Below are 20,668 nucleotides of genomic sequence, written 5' to 3'. Positions count from 1 at the left end.
AATGAATGTGGCAAAACATTTCGCCTTGGCACCTCTCTGAAAATGCATATGAGGACTCACTCAAGGGAGAAGCCTTATCGGTGCCAGGATTGTGGCAATTCATTCTCTCGAAGGGATCACCTGAAAAACCATAGCAGGATTCACACAGGGGAAAAACCTCACCGCTGTCCTGAATGTGCCAAATGCTTCCCTCAGAGAAGTAGTCTGCAAATGCATATGAGGATTCACACAGGGGAGAAACCCCATCAATGTCATTTTTGTAAGAAATGTTTCACCTATCGCCATCATCTTAGAGGGCATGTGAGAATTCACACCAATGACAAACCATTTCCCTGCCAGGAGTGTGGCCAATGTTTCAGTCAGAGTTCCAATTTGAATCGGCACATGAAGAGACACAGAGGGGAGAAATCACATCACTGCCATGTGTGTGGCAAATCTTTTTCCACTGCCTTTCAGTTGAATGTACATTTGAGAATACACACAGGGGAGAAACCACATGTGTGTTCTACATGTCCAAAATGCTTCAGTGACAGAGGGGCATTAATTAGTCATCAGAGACTGCACACGGAGGAGAAACCGTTCAAGTGTAGTTATTGTGATAAATGCTTCAGACATAAGCAGAACATGAAAGAACACATGAAGAGAAGGCACAAAAACATGACTGTGCCCTGTGTCGGGGAAGGGGATCAAACAGAAGATTGAAAGGCCATTCATCTCCTCTTGAGTGGATAAGACATGACCGAATGAATGCTTGAACTATGAGAACATTGCTGTCTAACTGGCCTGCTTCACCAGACACGCTACGTTTTCAGAGCGTGATACGCTCTTATTTGTGTAAATGAAACCAGGTGTAAGCATGCCGGCTTTGCGAGAGGAGTCCCTGCTCATAGTTTGACACACATTTGAGCTGCAGAACTGTATCTGTAATTAACTTAGTTTGTTGTTGATAAGAGCTTTGTTTAGTAAGCATACGTTTATTTTATTTTTTTTGGCCCATCGGAGGACAAAAGTAACTTTGTTTAACATTGTAATTTTTAGAGCTTTTTTGTTAGATACGTGGTACTTTTACACACAATGGTTTGATTATACACATTACATATTGGATAGATAGTACTCAGACATCTATATAGTGTTTTCAGTATTAACTTACCAATCGTGAGCTGTATAATCCCACCCATCTGCTACTCTCAGCCCATCCCACCTATCTCTGAAAACCATCCTCTTTTGATTTCCACGTGCCATATATTTTTTAACTGCTGGGATGTCTTACATTAATTTTTAACCTTTCTAATCGTATAGTATCCACCGATTTGTAAGTTAATGATGACATTTTTTCCTATGAGTATTATATTGTTGGTTATGGTTTTCCAAATCGCCCAACACTGCTATTTGTAGGGTTAATTTTAAATGAATGTTGTGATTTTTTGGGGGGGACAATTCCAGAACAAATTCTATAATGATTCTGTTACTTCGTAAAAAAATATGCAGAGCTGAGATTGTTGTTTTGCCTTGCAAAAGTATACCCCTTGGATTTCTCCATATATTTTTTTTTTTACAGTGGGATTAAAATGTATTTAATTATAATTTTCTTTCAACAATCTACTCAATGTCAAAGTGGAAGAAAAAGTATATATTTTTTAAGAGTAATACAAATTAGCTAAGTATTCAGCCCCTTTGTTTAGAGAAGCCTAAATTAGTTCAGGAGTAAAATTTGGCTTAACAAATCACATAAGTTCCATGGACTCACTCTGAGTCCAGGGGTATGTGCTTCCTTTCCTGTACTCCTTGCTCACCCATGAGTACGTGACCTCCCACGACTCCAACACCATCATCAAGTTTTCTGACGACACGACGGTGGTAGGCCTGATCACCGACTGCAATGAATCAGCCTATAGGGAGGTGGTCAGATACTTAGCAGTGTGGTGCCAGGACAACAACCTTCCCTTCAATGTCAGTAAGACCAAGGAACTGATCTTGGACTATAGGAGAAAGGGGAGAGCATGCCACCATCCACATCGACGGGGCTGTTGTGGAGTGGGTCGTGAGCTTCCAAGTTCCTTGGCGTCCACATCACTAAGGACTGAACATGGTCCACACACACCTGCACAGTTGTGAAGAGGGCACGGCACCACCTCTTCACCCTCAGGAATCTGAAAAGATTTGGTATGGGCCCCTCGGATCCTCAAAGTTCTACAGCTGCACTATTGAGAGCTGACTGGCTACATCACCTCTTGGTATGGCAAATGCACCGCCCTTGATCGCAAAGCGCTACAGAGGGTGGTGCGGACAGCCCAGTACATCACTGGGGTTGAGCTCCGTGGCAACCAGGACCTCTATATCAGGTGGTGTCAGAGGAAGGCCAGAAAAATGTCCAAAGACTCCAGCCACCCAAGCCATAGACTGTTCACTCTGCTACCATCCAGCAAATGGTACCAGAACATCGGCTCTCGCACCAAAAGGCTCTGAGACAGCTTCTACCTCCAACCCATAAGACCGCTAAATAGCCAGACTGCTAAGTAGTCAATTTAGTGGTACCCAAACTATATATACACACTCACGCACACACAATACATTGACACTCCCATACACTACACACACAAACATAGCATACCAACACAACAAAAATACACACACGCACACTTTTACACATCATTTGCTGCTGCTACTCTGTTCTTTGTTTTACTCGTATTATTATGATTATTATTATCTATCCTGATGCCTAGTCTCTTTACCCTGCCGTCATGTACATACAGTGCATTCGGAAAGTATTTAGACCTTGACTTTTTACACATTTTGTTACATTACAGCCTTATTCTAAAATGTATAAAATAAATAAAAATGTATCAAATCTACACACAATACCCCATAATGACAAAGCGAAAACAAGTTTTTTTTAATTTTTGCAAATGAAAAGAGTTAAAATAAATAAACCTTATTTACATAAGTATTCAGACCCTTTGCTATGAGACTTGACAATGAGCTCCGGTGCATCCTGTTTCCATTGATCATCCTTGAGATGTTGATTAGAGTTGGAGTCCAACTGTGGTAAATACAATTGATTGTACATGATTTGGAAAGGCACACACCTGTCTATATAAGGTCTCACAGTTGACAGTGCATGTCAGAGCAAAAACCAAGACATGAGGTCAAAGGAATTGTCCGTAGAGCTCCGAGACAGGATTGTGTCGAGGTACAGATCTGGGGAAGGGTACCAAAAAATGTCTGCAGCATTTAATGTCCCAAAAAACACAGTGGTCTCCATCATTCTTAAAGAGAAGAAGAATCACCAAGACTCTTCCTAGAGCTGGCCGCCCGGCAAAACTGAGCAATCGGGGGAGAAGGGCCTTGGTCAGGGAGGTGACCAAGAACCCGATGGTCACTCTGACAGAGCTCCAGTGTTCCTCTATGGAGATGGGAGAAGCTTCCAGGAGGACAACCATCTCTGCAGCACTCCACCAATCAGGCCTTTATGGTAGAGTGGCCAGACGGAAGCCACTCCTCAGTAAAAGGCACATGACAGCCCGCTTGGAGTTTGTCAAAAGGCACAAGATTCTCTAGTCTGATGAAATCAAGATTGAGCTCTTTGTCCTGAATGCCAAGCATCACGTCTGGAGGAAACCTGGCACCATCTGTACTTTGAAGCGTGGTGGTGGCAGCATCATGCTGTGGGGATGTTTTTCAGTGGCAGGGACTGGGATACTAGTCAGGATCGAGGGAAAGCTGAACGGAGCAAAGTAGAGAGATCCTTGATGAAAACCTGCTCCAGAGCGCTCAGACTGGGGCGAAGGTTCACCTTCCAACAGGACAACGACCCTAAGCACACAGCCAAGACACAACGCAGGAGTGGATTCGGGACAAGTCTCAATGTCCTTGAGTGGCACAGCCAGAGCCCGGACTTCTCTGAAAATAGCTGTGCAGCAATGCTCCCCATCCAACCTGAAAGCGCTTGAGAGGATCTGCAGAGATGAATGGGAGAAACTCCCCAAATACAGGTGTGCCAAGCTTGTAGCGCAGTGGTTCTTAACCTTGTTGGAGGTACTGAACCCCACCAGTTTCATATGCGCATTCACCGAACCCTTCTTAATTGGAAAAATAAAATATGATTTTTTCAAATTCAAAACATAAGTATATATTTTACTGGTGCACAAAATGAACCGTGCATCAACATCAACACCGCGTGTTCAAAGAACTAAATCATCAAAATATGATTTTCACACAAAAACAAAATAATGAATATTTACTGCAAATCAGTGTGACTTCTGCTGTTGCCTTTCAGAGACCAGTTCAGAAATGCGCGGCTTCACCTTGGCAAGTGCCACTCTCATGTCATTTTCGCAACAAAGTCTGTTCCTTTTCTTCATTTTTATGTCCAGCATCCTCGAAAAGGATTGCTCGCAAAGATATGTTGTAACAAACGGTATGAAAATCTCCAGAGCTTTCTTAGCAATAACAGGGTACGTTACCATTTGTTGACACCAAAACGTTGAAAGCGTTGTTGTTCTGAAGAGTTGCTGTTGAACCTGGCTCTGCTGAATTTCAATGATTTCATCGAGGTATTCATCATTGACATCTGCTGTCTCAACACTAAACGTGAACGGCTGTCTCACCCATGCTGGATATGACTCTCTTGTAGGGAAGTATCCGTCGAGAGACTTTGCAAGCTCATCTAAGTGCGTGGCAATTGCTTGCTTCAGTTCCGCGGGTACAGAAATGTCTCCGATTCCAGATACATCTTCGATCTTACTTACACAGTCGTCCAGCAGGGGAAAGTTTGCGAAGTTATCGTTCTCTGTTCGTCGTTTCCATAACGGTAGCTTTTTTTGAAAAGCCTTCAGGTTTTCCTCCGCTTCGATGATGTTGACTCCACCGCCCTGCATCTTTTGATTGAGATGATTGAGAGCTGCGAAGATATCAGCCATGTACGCTAAAATGAGAATGAACTCAGAATTTTTGAAGCAATCTGCATGACAATGTTGGTGCTCTTGCAAAAACAGGGCTAATTCCACATGCACGGCAAAAACACGATTCAGCACCTGTCCCCGGGATAACCACCGAACGTTAGAATGGTACAGAAGTACCTCGAATTCAGAGCCCATTTCTTTACACAGCTCACTGAAGATGCGGTGCCTCAGAGCACTAGTTCGCACATAGTTCACGCATTCCACTACAATTTTTAGTACTTCTGCCAGTTTTGGAGGCAAGGTTTTTGTTGCCAATGCATGCCTGTGCAGAATACAATGCGTAACAATGATGTGTGGTGCATCGGCTTTCACTAGCGCACCAAAACCAGACTTTCTTCCCAGCATGACTGGAGCTCCGTCCGAACAAACTGCAGAAACCATATCCCACGAAAGATTGTTGCCTTTAAAGAAGTCATCCACAAGTTTCTTCACATCGGCTGCCTTAGTTGTTGTTGTAAGAGGCTTACAAAATAAAAAATCTTCCTTTATCACGTCGTCTTTCACATAGCGCACGAATACAGCAAGCTGGCTTAGATTGGAAACGTCTGTGGTCTCGTCGAGTTGAAGGCTGAATTTTGCCGGGCTTGAAATCAGATCTGCAACTACTTGAGCCAAGATGTCTTTGCTCATGTCCTCTATTCTGTCGCTGATGGTGTCATTTGAAAGAGGAATTTGGGATAACTTAACTTCAGCCTCTTTTCCCAGCATGATATTCGCCATCTTCAACACAGCTGGTTTTATGAGTGTTTCACCAATGGTGTGTGGTTTGCCCTGCTTTGCGATCAGGTAAGCAACTTCGTACGATGCTGTGAGGATCGGTTTGTTGATGGGTACACTAGAATCTAGGGGAAGTGAGAAAGAGTTATTACACTGTACTTAGTAAAGTATCCCAAAGTTAAACTTTTTAACATGAGTTTCGGACATGAGCTTGTGACAAAAAGTATGACAATGACATACCCTCTTCATCCTCGTCCTCCTCATCTTCAACTTCACCATCAATGCCAAGGTCTTCCTCCTGGAGAGAAGGGAAAGAGCAGGTCAGAATCAACAATATGCCCCCTGTTGATCTTTAAAACTATTGAGTCAAACAAACCAAAAAGGGGTTTACCTCCTCATCGCCGCTGACCTCATCTTTCTCCTCTCCTTCTACTCCTTCATCGTCATCATCCTCCTCAAAGTCTTCCTCCTCTCCCTCCTCATCTTCTAAAAACAAAATAAATACATCACATTTTGATTCAGAGCAATTGAATAATTTATCTGAGCAAACCAAAAACCTTTCAATATAGAAATTCAAACAATACGTTAGAACCATTTAGATATAATACATTGGAAGGTTGTGCAGGACTATGGTAGATGAAGGAATCAATCTCTCTTTTCAGAGTGTTAAAGAGTATTTATCTGGTCAATGTCAGTGTATTATGTCTGTTTGCAAAAGTGTGTTATGTGATCATATTATAAATTGTATTTTTATGTTTAAGGACTCTTGGTAGATTAGTCCAACTGAGGACTAAAAGATCCTAATAAATATCTAATCACATCCATTGTCAGTTATCACATGCCGACAAACCGTACAAATACACAATAAAATTCCCTTGCATGACAAAACACCCACGATATACTAATATTGATTGTAATATATAATATGCCATATGCTTTTATTCAAAGCGACTTAGTCACGCGAGCATACATTTCATGTATGGGTGATCCCGGGAATCAAACCTACTATCCTGACTTTGCAAGCGTCATGGGCTAACAACTGAGCTACAGAAGACCCCCATTCAACTCACATCTGCACATTCCCTCAAAACACACAAAATAATGGATGCCCACCGTCATCGTCCACACCGTCCGAGTCGGATGCCGCTCGGTCCTCCACATCGTACTCGTCCAGGTAGGTAAGCTGAGGGAGCAGCTTGAACACACTCTCCCTGTAGTCGTTCAGGTTGGTCACCTCACAGTTGAACAGTTCCAGAGACTTCAGGCTGTCCAGCTTTTTCTGTGGGACCAAATGGGTGTAGGGTAGTTAGGGTGTGAAAAAACACTGGCTGAATAAATCTAATTTGATTTTAGAGCCCACCTTTTGCCCATATAGGCTAGCAAACAAATTTTGACTAGAGCCACATAGGGAAACAAATCAGAAATTAGTATAAAACAAATCTGCCTGCCAACTATACAAGGTATAGTGTCATTTGAGGCATAGCCTGAGACAATGAGATTGTGTCGCACTGTATTGTGCTCTACCGGGAGTTTGGTGTACCTACCAAAGGTTCCAACATACTGATGTCTTTCAGTTTGTTCCCGCTTAGATTTAGATGTTTGAGGTTGGGGAGTTTCTCTGCTAGCACGTCAAGGCCACCAGAGATTATATTGTCACTGAGTTCCAACTGCAACATAATGTGAAGACATATCAGTCACCTCTGTCAACAACAAAAAAACTCCCAAGCAAGTAAGTCTTTCAGAAAACAATGACTATGCCCTAAATGGAACCCTATTCCTTACATAACAGTGCACTACTTTTGACAAGGGCCCTCAATAGTGCACTATATATGGAATAGGTTGCCATTAGGAATGCATAAAATGGCTCTTTCTATACCCCCCAGGAAGAATTTACAGGTTTTTATTTATTTAAAGGAGTCAACAAAAAACGTTTTTCTGTCTGGACAATTGCTCCTTTATGATCTAGTCAGGTCATTACAATACTGTAACTAAGTAACTTGTGTAAAAAAAAACATTACCTTTTTGAGTTTCCCAAGTTTGGGAAGGTTGGAGACTGAGATTAGGCCAACGTTTAGCAAACTGAGGAATTCCAGATTGACGAATTCTGCTGTGAGACCTTCAATTTTCCCTTCATTTGATCTGCAGTTATCCAGGACAAATTCTCGTACCTATAAAAATTTGTAAAATTGTAATTCAAAGAAAAGCATATGTATGCATTGTTTACAGATGCACTACAAACACTAAAACTGAGAATGCACACATATTGTAATGAAACAGCAGGGAGCAGGTCTCGAACCCTCGACCTCCTAGCCCGAGGTCCGGCGCGCTATCGACTGTGCCGCAAAAGCATGCTCGAGCGGCAGAGTCGATTTCCGCGCTTATAAACACAGGGTCGTTACACTACTCCCTCCTTTCAAAGAGCGCGTCCTCGCGCTAGCTTGCGACTTTACGTCTTACAGGAACGCGCTCACCGGCCAAGCACACGCACTGTCGTGGATGCGAGGTCCGATCACTTCCGACACCAATGTAATGAAACAGCAGGGAGCAGGTCTCGAACCCTCGACCTCCTAGCCCGAGGTCCGGCGCGCTATCGACTGTGCCGCAAAAGCATGCTCGAGCGGCAGAGTCGATTTCCGCGCTTATAAACACAGGGTCGTTACAATATTATAAAAGCGTTATTTTACGCATATATGCAAAAATGGTGTGGGAAAATCTGTTAAGAATGGGTACATGTTGACAACAACATTTGCGGCATTAATACAACAACAAACTACGATTGAAAAAGGTCAATACACAAAATATGGATCTCAATGACAGGAGTGGTTGTTATTCTGACGTTTTCCTGATTTATGTATGAATACTTGCAACCTTTCAATTCCTCACAACAAAATCTCATCGTTTAAAAAGTTTACGTGAGGGACAGTCGTTACGCAACCAAAACTCGATAAAAGGGTTGAAGAAAGTTAACGCTGAACGTCAAATATCATGGTTTGCACATTGGCAAAGTGAAACATTGATGCAAAGTGAAACATTGATAAGGCTGTCGAGTGGAGTCATCAATAAAGGTATTTGGTTGCATGATGTTTTATGTCGAGGCACCGCGGTTGTTTCTTTAAACCAGCTGCCACGAGGAAGAACCGCACAATACAGTTCTACCCTCACTTGCCCGCTGTTCAGTCACTAATGACACATGCTATGCTTTTTGTTAGCAAGCTCGCTACAGGCTAGCCATTGCCCTTTTAAGCGCTGCTGTGCAGTTGAGGACATGCATGAGAAGCTTGACTGCCCGCCATTACCTACCCTACAGCAATGGAAAGGATTGCGAATATACCCTGTAAAGATGCACTTTTTAATTTTAAAATCGAATTTATTGGGAAAATTGATCGCCTAGTCGTCGAGCGAACGACCGATATGACAGTTTGTTACATTATATCACCGTTTCGTAAACAACGTCGAAGGAAATATTCAGAACGGAAATTAGTCAAACAAAGATGGAGCCTCATTTCGCCAGAGCTTCAAAGACGGCAGAATGACAACATGGCGATTCCTGAGATACAGTATGCAGAGTTCTCTAAACTCTCCGGAGATGGATGACTGTTTACATGCAGTAATTGCGTAAAATCATCCCTTAAAATTTACTTTCAATGTAGAATACTTTTATCAATGTTTGCATGAAAACCAGAGAGCGTCAACGTCGAGTTTTAGCAACCCACGCACCGAACGCAGTTTCCTCTGTCTCGTGTCATTCAGGCAGGCTATTGCACAAGCCGACGACCAACACGTTATTCGGAGATTGTCGGTAGCCTAAGCATTAGACATTTTAAATTATTAACATACAAAATACCGAATCTGAACGTGGAGGTTTGCCAGTTTCAATAAGTATTTGGTTTGCTTTCGTGGTAGCTGTGGGGAATAATCTCATAAATGATATCACAAAAGTAGGGGCATGGGGTATAAACTTAATTTTTGATTATTGTTGTGGATTTAAGTGCATTGTAATAAAGGGCGCCCCATTTTAGAATTTATGCTAGCAACAAACATGGCTACCAAGGTCTATATAAAATAAACCACTCCGTCAATGTCTAACGCATCGTGGAAAAACACGTCTCCAACAACACAGATGTAGAAGTTAACAAATAATTGAGACAACGTTGTTGCATTCGAACCGTGTGTGTGCAACATCTACCCAGTGACTGTGAAACTGTTAACACTGCAATAATGCCAGAAAGCAAAAAATAATCGCCTTTCGAAAGTAACGATTGAATATTGTCTTGTTCCCCCTCACGCCCCAACGGGGACAGTGTAATGTAGCTTGTTACAGTTAAGTATTTTCTGCTCTATTAATAAATGAGAAACATTAAGCCCATGTGGTCACCATTAGCTACACAGGTCACTTGGAAAGCAAAAAAAAGTAGCAAGCTAGCCAGAAAACTAAAGGTTTGGTTTAAAAGTCACGACTTACATCAGATGGGGTCCTGTTTCTTAGTTCCAAGTGGATCCTCTTTTTCATGTCCATCTCGCCCTACGAAAGTTTAACTTTTCTCTTGTGTGTCGGTGTAATTTATATTCAGTCCAAAGGCAGAGAGATGCCCTAATGGAGGAAGAATATGGGACTGTATAATGAACTGAGCCAAAAGCCAAGTTACCCGCGGAGAGGAGAAACCATGGAGGGAAACGGGACTAAAACAAAATATATTCTCAATAGCGTCATCTCTGGTCAGAAACGCTCACTGCCGTTAAACAGGCATTGCAGTCACAAAACATGACGCTGCCATGAAACAACTGGGGTGCGATGTATTTCTGGGGGGAAAAGTGATGTATTATGTACAATTCTAAGTTCAAACAAATGTTTTTTGTCAGTCTTTTTATTTTATTATTTTTATAAAAATAACCAGTTTGTAACATTCTGTAATTCGGAGATTATTTTAAACATATTTAATAAATCAATTGATTACATAATCAGAAATCATTGCAATGATTTCTAAAGAAAAAACAAATGAAACCAGAACTATTATTTACTTATCTATCTACAGCAGAGATGTTTGAGCTCCCCTCCTCGCAGCCTTGACCCCACTCTTCGAGGCTGTCTCGGGGGGATTCGGGATATGCAAAAAGTACATTTCCATTTCACACGTGTATAATACATACTGGTACATGTGTGAAACAGGACAAACCCAAGCAACCACCTAATTATTGTATTATTTAAAAGGCCTTATTTTGAAATTAATTAATAGGATACCTGTTGACAAGGCAGCGGCAAATTCATTTCATAGCATTCTTTGTTTATCAGTACATTTCAACGTAACCTAAACACATGACATTGTTGTCCTAATGTACATATGCTCAATAAACATTACACCCTATTTAATGTGTGTACACTTATTTCATTTACCAATAATCAGCATCTCAAGCAATATGAAGATGCCCGACAATCTCATACAATTTTCCCTTTTATTAGAACCGGTAGGTAGAGTGCGTTTATTTGGTTTACAGTGAAGGGAGCATTGTATATGCACACCGTGATGGGGTACTTCTCCCTTACGCTTCCTGCATAGAGACGCAAGATCCCTGAAGCAGAAGAACACACCAGTGTGCCTCCCGCTACCACCAAAGAGCACCTTCTCTCTCTGTCAGAACAAGAAACACTTACACCTATGGCAATTATGAACCAGCAACAAATTACCTTAGTGAAAATTGATATTCATCACCAAGCCAATTTATTTATTTACATTTTTTATTTTTCAATGAAAGAGTCTCTTGCATCTCTAAGTGCATCTCTACAAAAGCCTTTCGTAGGATCTAGTCAGGTCACCAACGTGTGTCCTATTCAAGACTAACGGTACCTATACAACTACTATGCTTGAGATAGCTATGTGTTTCTATTTTGGTGTGGATTTTAATTAATATGGTGGTAACATTTGTAAAATTGTAATCACAGCTTTTAAATCACAATATGTAAAACATGAAAACAGCAGTTTTGTATCTTGGATATGAATGCAACTATGGAAGTTGCTAAAATAAATACCATTACAGGCCCTACTGTACTATGCTGTATATTTCAACCATGTTTTGAACATGGTAATCGGTAATAGAAAGTATTTACCAGGAGAGGGCACTGCAATGTCTTTGTAAAACCTCCTCAAACTCATGAGGTTATCATGCATTATGGGTGTGTGTGGGTGACTTCTCTCCTCTCTGACTGTATCTGCTTATCTAATCCATTGCTTAGAAATATGTGCAAGCCTTTAAAGGGGCAATCAGCAGTGGAAACAATAACAGAGTGTTTTTTCGCTGCCCCTGTTTTAGTAAACGGCTGAGGGAGAAATGTAACCACTCTCAATTCATAGACAGAGGTATGGATGCAAGGACTGACCAGCCATGAAATCAAAATTATAATTTTAAACATGTTTTGAGGCTACTTAGTTTATGAACATTGGAGTAAAAAAAGGTTATATTTTGGGTTCTGATGGGGTAGGATAGTTGAACTAAGCTCATGAGGCATTTATAAATTATATTCTTCAAGAATCAATGGGTACATATCATTAATTTATACATCCAAAAAATGGATGTAGCAAGTGCTGATTGCCCCTTAAAGAGACAGAAGGGGGTACATTATCGTGAACCGGCTGAGTATAATATCTATGGAATTGTTAGTGTGTTAGTTGCTTTGATTTTGACAGCAGGATCCCAGCAAACTGATTTTCCTCAACATGCATTTTTCAAGGTAGTTTTGTGTATGTGTGTGTGTCCTCATTTGTTGCACATTGAGTAACTTTTTTGGTTGATCTACTATTGCTTTGCATGTTGTTCTGCATAAGTGTCATTGTCAAACTCCCCTCCAAAGCTGAAGATGAAAATAGAGGAGGTGTCACATATCTGGTAGTCCATATATTATTTGTAGGGCAGTACTCTTTGTGGCCTTGCATTGGGAGTTGCTAGTCTCACAGAATGAACTGTTTAGGGCCTAAACAGCGTCATACCGAAATAGCGTCATACCGAAGACTTGAGTCTGTAATCGCTGCCAAAGGTGCTTCAACAAAGTACTGAGTAAAGGGTCTGAATACTTATGTAAATGTGATATTTCAGTGTTATTTTTTTTTTTGCAAACATTTCTACCAACCTGTTTTTGCTTTGTCATTATGGGGTATTGTGATGTCATTATGGGGTATTGTGTGTAGATTGATGAGGGGGAAAAAACAATTTAATACATTTTAGAATAAGGCTGTAACGTAACAAAATTTGGAAAAAGTCAACAGCGATTTGCTAGTTGAGAGAATGCCAAGAGTGTGCAAAGCTGTTATCAAGGCAAAGGGTGGCTACTATATAAAATATATTTAGATTTTTTTAACACTTTGTTGGTTACTACATGATTCCATGTGTTATTTCATAGTTTTGATGTCTTCACTATTATTCTACAATGTAGAAATTAGTAAAAATAAATAAATAAAAAATTGAATGAGAAGGTGTGTCCAAACTTTTGAGTGGTACTGTATGTTGTACAGGGAAAAAGTCAAATTATTTTGCCTTAGCTAAGAACAAATTGTCATCCAATATCTCTGTCCAGATGGTGGTCTGATCACATTCTGTCTCCTATCAACATGTTTTTTTACTTTTGGAGCCAGTGAGAATAACGCGAAAGTAGTCAAGATGGCTAGCTTGATTAAGTCTCATGTATATCTTACTAGGTCAGTTTTTTTTTGCCTCCATATATTCGCTAGTTCTAATGTGTCCATAATATTCATGATCTCCTTAAGTGCATGAGGGTGATAGTTTGTAGTGTGATTTTCCTTTTATGGTCCTTTGAAGTACTTTTAACCATGTGTCTCCCACCATAATAATAGGATTGTTTGTTACTTGTGAGCTCAATATATACAGTAGTTATTGTGCAAGATCCGTTCAGAAATTTGTACCATGACATATTATGGAAAGCTATTTTAACATATTGTCATTGAAATTGATATCAATAATTGTATTTTTTGTCATGATTTATTGATATCAAATTAGATTTTTTTGAATCAATAGAAATAATTAAAATGTGTATCAACAATTAAATTAGAAATATCAATAATTAGACTTGTTGATATCGATAATTGCATTTTTTATATAAATTCTATGACTTTAATTATCATATAATTACATTTGCATCCTCCTACATACAGTTACTAGTGAAAGTCTTACCACCCGTTGCACAGTCTTCACATTTTGCTGCCTTGAAATTAAATCTAAAAAGGATTACGTTTTATATTTTTCCTATAGATCTACACAACTTCCTCCTTTTTCAAAATTAGGGAAAAATATAGAACATTTTCCAAATTAATAAAATAAATACAAAATGAAAATGTATTGATAGCATATGTCTTCACACTACCCAGAGTTTACACTTGGTGGAAGCACCTTTGGCAGCCATTACAGCTGTAAATAATTTTGAATAAGATTCTACTAACCTCTTACGGTAACATATCCATTGTTTTTGTCAAAATTACTCAAGTTCAGTAATTTGGTTGGGAATCATTGATGGGCAACAATATTCAATGCTCGTCTCAGATTTTCAAGCAGATTTAGGTCAGGACTGAGACTGCTAGACCCTTCAGGAACACATTCAACACCTCTTGGAAAGCCATTCTGGTGTTTCTTTAGCATTAGAATTTGTGTAGTTGTTCCACTGACAAATAAAACTATCGCAGGGTTATGTTTTCAGAAGACTATGGCAGCTTTTCCTCAATGTTTACCTGTCCTTTGCTTCTTTCATATTTATTTTGATCTTAACATACTCCCCAGCCACTCAATTGTTCTGTAGTTCACATCAGAGTGCTGCTGCAGGCTCTCTTCTCTGTGTGTGTGTGTGTTGACCAATCAGAGTCACGGGAATTGCAGGTCGGGCACAAAGCTGAAGGCGTGCTGTCCATTTTTCTTCCGGTATTTATTTAGCAAATGTGATAACATCACTTCAAACACAAGCAAACACGTAAATGTATACACCTCAACATTAGCGATCTGGCATGCTGATCTGCATGGAAAATAGAGAATTTTTCAGTCTGATCATATGTACTCTACCAACAGCAGCTGCATAGTCTTGCCTAACGAAGCGGTAACGTTGTGTACTTATAGCCCATTTTCTTGTGGAAATGTGAATGGGTTCAAATCAGGTTTATATTCAAACTTGGGGTGACTAGGCTACCTAGACTTTTTCCATCCAAAAGAATTAACTGGAATTAACCAATAAACACAATAATAGCTGACAGGCTGTGAGTACATTTTTAATTAGGCCTACAGTTGCATAGGGCACGACTACACGACGCAAACCTGCATAAAGCAAGCTCAGCCCTGTAAGTTTTATTGTCCAATCATGTTGTTTTCTGTGTATAGGAAACCCCCCTAGTCCTTTAACATATAATTCATATGAACAAGTACAAGGTTGCTGCAGTTTGACAAGTACGTTAGTGCTGGGCTGGAACCGAAACCTGCACACCCAGCAGGGTTGGCCTGCTCCAGTTGTAATAGGTTTATACATTGTGTGACTTTTAAACTGTGTTTTTATTTACAAAATGTTCTAACCTAACAAAGATGTACCCTTATTCATTGGGACCTCTTCATCTGCAGACAGGATTTCACAGCTCTGTATCTGTGGACAGAAAACATCACAAAGAAACAGACTACAATATATTAATTAGATGGTACTGAATATTATGTTGCTACAGCATATCACTGTCCTCATAGTTTCTCACTTTCAACTGGAGAATCTTTGCATAATGTCCGCCCACAAAGGTACTTGCCCTATCCAGAGTAGCCTACCTTCACTGGCAACTGGACTGCTAGCTAATCCTTTCACCCTCTTCCATGGCTGTTAGCTAGCTAATTTCCCCCCAACATCAAACACCTCCTAACTTCGGACGCTCTTGCGGTTGGAGGACTAAATCATCTCAAACTGAAAATGTAAATGGATAGGAAATTAACGGTCATTAAGTTTTGCGACTAAATCTACCCTTCTAGTTAGCTGACCACGGATCTTCATGAAAATGTATGTAAGTTAGGTTATGAGTTTTTTTTTTTTTAAGTAATAGATATATACATTTTGGGGACACGCTGTATATTGTATATACATGTTGACTGTGCGACAGACCACACAACATTTAATATCCAACTTTAAACCTCTGAAATATAGCTAACAGATGTTCTAATATTGCTAGCTTATTTGATAAGTACATATGACTATGTACATAGGGCAACAGCCTCTAAGGTGAAGGGTTGAGTAATCGGGTGGTAGCCGGCTAGTGATAGCTGTTTAACAGTCTGATGGCCTTGAGACAGGATGCGCTCAATTGTACATCTGTAAAAGTTTGTGAGGGTCTTAGTGGCCAAGCTGAATTTCTTCATCCTCCTGAGGTTGAAGAGGCACTGTTGCGCCTTATTCACCACACGGTCTGTGGATTTCTGACAACTATCACTGTAGGCTGTTTCATCTTACAACAGCTACATAGAGGCAGTATTTAGTCAAATGTTACAATGTATGCATCAATATTTAAATCATTGGGAAACTACTTTTCATTACAGATAACATGAAACAAAAAACGTTGGTACACTTTCAGTTTATTGTGAAACCTTTCATTGTCACCTTTCAATGCCTTAGCTTTGAATTGTACATTTGTATACATATTCAGACGGAGTTATCTTTCTAAAATGTGTATAGTATGCAAAGTTATTTAGCTACATGTATTTCCCACCACAGGAATGGAGAAAGTCAAGCGACATGTTCCATGCATGGAGGACTGCGGGACAGGGATGGCTATCTGCCGGGCGGCCAAGGTTAGTCATCTTGTTTTTAGGAGATTACGATTATGTGAATTTCATCCGCTAATACGTTTTCTTCTCTTATATACATGGTGTACCTCGGCAGACCCTGGCTGACAGGCTGAGTGGCCGGGTGACCCATGGTTGTCGCATTGGACCACCCACATTGCTTGCACCAGAGGATGAAAATTCTCTGGTGCAGTACTGTATCTACTGGCCAACCATGGCTTCCCCTTCATCAGACTGAAGCTGATGAAATATGCCAACAAAATACGCAGGTATTTGGTGTTCTATTTGTTTATGAATGTAGAATGCTGGACTGACTGTTCTCAATGTGTGTGATGTAAATGTGTATGGTGATGCCAAAATAAACATTTTTATCATGGATGGACACATTCTATTCTAAGTGCTGGCTCCCCGGTGCACAAAACACATGTACCTGCAGGCTCCAGGGACCAAGGAGCACATCACAGTGATGGCCTGCTTCAACGCAGCTGGAAAGGACGTCGCCCCATTTATCAACATCAGGATCGCCCTCTACTTCACCTCTTCGATGGGCACAAGAGCCACATGGACCAGGAGGTGCTCGCAGCGGCTCTAAGGGAAGAGGTTATAGTTCTTTGTCTTCCACCACACTGCACCCATGTCCTGCAGCCGCTGGCCCTTTTTAAAAGGTAGCTGGAGACCTCAGCCATTTTGACCATGGTAAACAAATCAGAATTTGGAGAAAGCGCGTCGGGCATGGATGAGACCATGTGTATTGTGGTAGCTGTTGTGTACAGTCTCCGGTTACTATTATATTAATTAATTTGATGAATCAGTGTATTGCATAAGGAATATTTAATATTTTCAAATGTATTTTCTTCATATTCTGACCTGAGAGAACACCGCATCACCATGATGCTGGGCATACATGGCTGCTCCTCTTGTGGCGCTGAACTATAAGTAGACGATGGTCATGACCTGTGCCTCGGCTGCCTATGCCACCTGCGCGAAGCCCTTACTGGCCCATGCCTGTGACAGATAATTTGACAGCGTCCGGCATTATTCGCCAGGACCCACCCAGCCCACCACAAGAGGGAAAGCCCACGAAACCGATGGCAGGCCGTGGTCGTGGTCAGGCCCCCAGAAACTGAATGGCGGGGGTCGGCCGTTGGCTGATTTACCCAGCAGCAACTGACCTACTGTGCATCCCACTCCTCAGACCCATGGGTGGTGATGACCCTCTCACAAGGGTACAGGCTGCAGTTCCGACACCGGCCCCCACCATTCTCAGGGATCAGAATGACTTCAGTCACAGAACCCCTGAAAGCTTGCACCCTCAACCAGGAGATTACATCTCTCCTTGGGACGGGTGCGATCACGAGTAAAAGTATCAGAACAGCAAGATGGCTTTTACTCAACCAATTTCCTGATTCCGTAGAAAGACGGAGGCTTCCGTCCAGTTCTGGATTTAAAACAGTTCAATGTTTTCCGAAAAGTTCTCCCCTTTCGCATGTTGTGGACGGTCGATGTTCTCCATACTGTATCCGCAGGGGAGTGGTTCACATCCCTGGACCTAAAAGATGCTTACTTTCACGTTCCTGTGTTACCGGAACACAGGCGTTTGCTGTGGTTCGCCTTTCAGGGCCAGGCATAGCTGTTTCCGGTATTACCCTTTGGTCTCTCCCTGGCTCCTCGCGTCTTCACAAGCGCAGCCCTGTGATCCCTCCACATACAGGGGATCAAGATCCTTCCTTACCTCAACGACTGGCTCATCTGTGCACCCACTCGCGAGTTGCGGCCGAGGGCACAGCGCTGACCCACGTCACCGCACTGGGTCTTACCGTGAACAACGAAAATAGCAACTTCACACCAAGCCAAAAGGTCACCTATATTGGCATGGCTCTGAACTCCCGCACTAAGAGGGCATGTATAACACCTCAGCGCATGGACAGCAATCTTCTTCTGCAATAATTACAGTTGATTGCATTGAAGGTACGAACGTTCCAACAACTGATGCGCATGCTCGCGGCGGCCGCCACGGTGACACCGTTAGGTCTGCTTACTTTAAGGCCACTACAAGTGTGGTTTAATGACCTCCAGTTGGACCCCAAGCGAGACAGAAACACCAAAATACAGGTGACATGGGCGTGCTACTCTACTCTGCGGCCGTGAAGGAAAAGAGCCTACTTGGCTACAGGTGTCCCTCAGATCAATTCCGGCAGGGCGGGAAGTAGTGACGGCTGGCACTTAACTAACAGGCTGGGGAGCGGTGTGGCAACACAGGTCTGTAAGGGGAGAGTGGTGCCCCACTAGGAAAGCGCTCAACAACATGCTAGAAATTCAGACAGTTTACCTAGCCCTGAATCACTTTCTGTCGGTTCTCAAACACAAACGTGTCTTGATACGATCAGACAATACATCGACAGTGTTCCACATCAACCATCAAGGGGGAACTAGGTCTATAAGGTCCCTACAGGTGGCCCAACAACTCTTGATATGGGCCCTACCACATCTGGCCTCCCTATGAGCCATTAATCTCCCAGGCAAGGTGAATGAGGTGGAAGATTTCTTTTCGTGACAGAAACCACCCCCGGGAAATGGAGACTTCGCCCACAAGTAGTGAAGATGATATGGCAGCGGTTCAGAACTGCACACATGGACCTGCTCCCTCTTGTTCTCTCTGGCAGGGTCCAAAAGCCCCCAGGGCATGGATGCCTTAGCTCACACATGGCCAGAGGGCTGTATGCTTTCCCTATATATATACAGAATCCCACTGTGGATTTTGGGCACGCCCCTGACAGTACCCCGTAGGCCCATATCCATCCCTCCCGTGGCCAGTCAGCAGATAGGTGAGCGGCACAGAGGGACACAGGCTCATGCACAGCACCCCCATGAGTAACGAGGGCCGCTTCTGTGGAGGTGATGGTCCGAAGGCCAAGCTGGCTACATTCGAGGGGAAGGAGGACTGGGGCTTGTTCATAATTCCCTTTGATCACCAATCTCAGCAAACTGTTGAGTTTGCCGAAGGAGGTCAACCACCTAGTTTCTCTTGTTTATCCTGGGGTTGGCTTGGTGATTTAGGATCAGCTTGCCACCAATGCTTTCCTTAAAGTACTTAAACATCTAAAGGTAGCATGAGATGACGAACCATGACCTGGAACCCTGGCTCAAGCACAGCAGCTAGTACATGTGCACAACTTCAAGTCTACTGTTGGCCTTGACAGTGACTCCAAACTCAGGGCTCGATGCATATCATCATGGTCTGACTCAAATTAACCACCAGCGATATACAGAGTTTAAGGGCCCACATACGTCACCCAGGAACAGTTTGAATCTGTGCTAGAAGAGGTGAAACATATGCAGGTGGAACTGAAAAGCCTTACACAACCCCTTACCCAGCTCCAACAGCTTCTGAGAGTGGCAGGAGGGGATCCAGCCAGGGCAGAGTGACATTCAGGTCTCCCAAGTCCTAACAGAGCCACCTGTTACCAATGTGGGGAGGGGCATTACCGTAGACAATGCTCCAGGTCCCCAAGCCCTACCCGTTCAGAGCTTCAATGACAGGTAACAGCTCCGCTTCAGGTACCAGCACCATGCCATCCATCATCCCCAGTCTATTGGGCGAGTTGCACTCGGAAAGACCACTGTCATTCCTCCTGAGCATGTGTCCCTCACCAACCAATAGAATGTTATATATTCACTCAGCAAAAAAAGAAACATCCCTTTTTCAGGACCCTGTCTTTCAAAGATAATTTGTAAAAATCCAAATAACTTCACAGATCTTCATTGTAAAGGGTTTAAACACTGTTTCCCCTGCTTGTTCAATGAACCATAAACAATTAATGAATATGCACCTGTGGAACGGTCATTAAGACACTAACAGCTTACAGACGGTAGGCAATTAAGGTCACAGTTATGAAAACACTAAAGAGGCCTTTCTAATGACTCTGAAAAACAACAAAAGAAAGATGCCCAGGGTCCCTGCTCATCTGCGTGAACATGCCTTAGGCATGCTGCAAGGAGGCATGAGGACTGCAGATGTGGCCAGGGCAATAAATTGCAATGTCCGTACTGTGAGACGCCTAAGACAGCGCTTCAGGGAGACAGGACGAACAGCTAGTCGTCCTCGCAGTGGCAGACCACGTGTAACAACACCTGCACAGGATTGGTACATCCGAACATCACACCTGCTGGACAGGTACAGGATGGCAACAACA

General features: G+C 42.2%; 1 protein-coding gene across 2 annotated transcripts; it reads right to left on the bottom strand.

The window, feature by feature from the left end:
* Positions 1-4,045: 4,045 nt before the first annotated feature.
* LOC120066134 (acidic leucine-rich nuclear phosphoprotein 32 family member B-like) lies at positions 4,046-10,377 on the bottom strand. Of its 2 annotated transcripts, XM_039017276.1 has the most exons (7): positions 10,141-10,370; positions 7,697-7,846; positions 7,223-7,345; positions 6,792-6,957; positions 6,070-6,164; positions 5,919-5,976; positions 4,046-5,803 (listed from the first exon to the last, which is right to left on the bottom strand). In XM_039017276.1, the coding sequence occupies exons 1-7, from the start codon at positions 10,192-10,194 to the stop codon at positions 4,248-4,250; spliced, it is 2,202 nt and encodes a 733-aa protein (XP_038873204.1). In that variant the 5' UTR covers positions 10,195-10,370; the 3' UTR covers positions 4,046-4,247. The 2 variants fall into 2 exon arrangements, with proteins under 2 accessions (XP_038873204.1, XP_038873205.1); XM_039017277.1 differs by having other exon boundaries at positions 5,784-5,976; positions 10,141-10,377.
* Between the last annotated feature and the right edge of the window lie 10,291 nt (positions 10,378-20,668).

This window comes from Salvelinus namaycush, chromosome 21 (genome assembly GCF_016432855.1).
Source record: "Salvelinus namaycush isolate Seneca chromosome 21, SaNama_1.0, whole genome shotgun sequence".
In the NCBI taxonomy this organism is placed as follows: Eukaryota; Metazoa; Chordata; class Actinopteri; order Salmoniformes; family Salmonidae; genus Salvelinus; species Salvelinus namaycush.
Note: the sequence above shows the minus strand (reverse complement) of the source record. Positions and strands in the feature narration are given on the sequence as shown.

What these genes read in the sequence shown, in the direction of transcription:
- LOC120066134 (XM_039017276.1), bottom strand. Translation starts at nt 10,194, where the DNA reads ATGGACATGAAAAAGAGGATCCACTTGGAACTAAGAAACAGGACCCCA. An exon ending in TCAGTATGTTGGAACCTTTG is followed by an intron (nt 6,958 to 7,222) that starts GTAGGTACACCA and finishes TTGGTCCCACAG; the next exon opens with AAAAAGCTGGACAGCCTGAA. An exon ending in GGACGGTGTGGACGATGACG is followed by an intron (nt 6,165 to 6,791) that starts GTGGGCATCCAT and finishes TTTTGTTTTTAG; the next exon opens with AAGATGAGGAGGGAGAGGAG.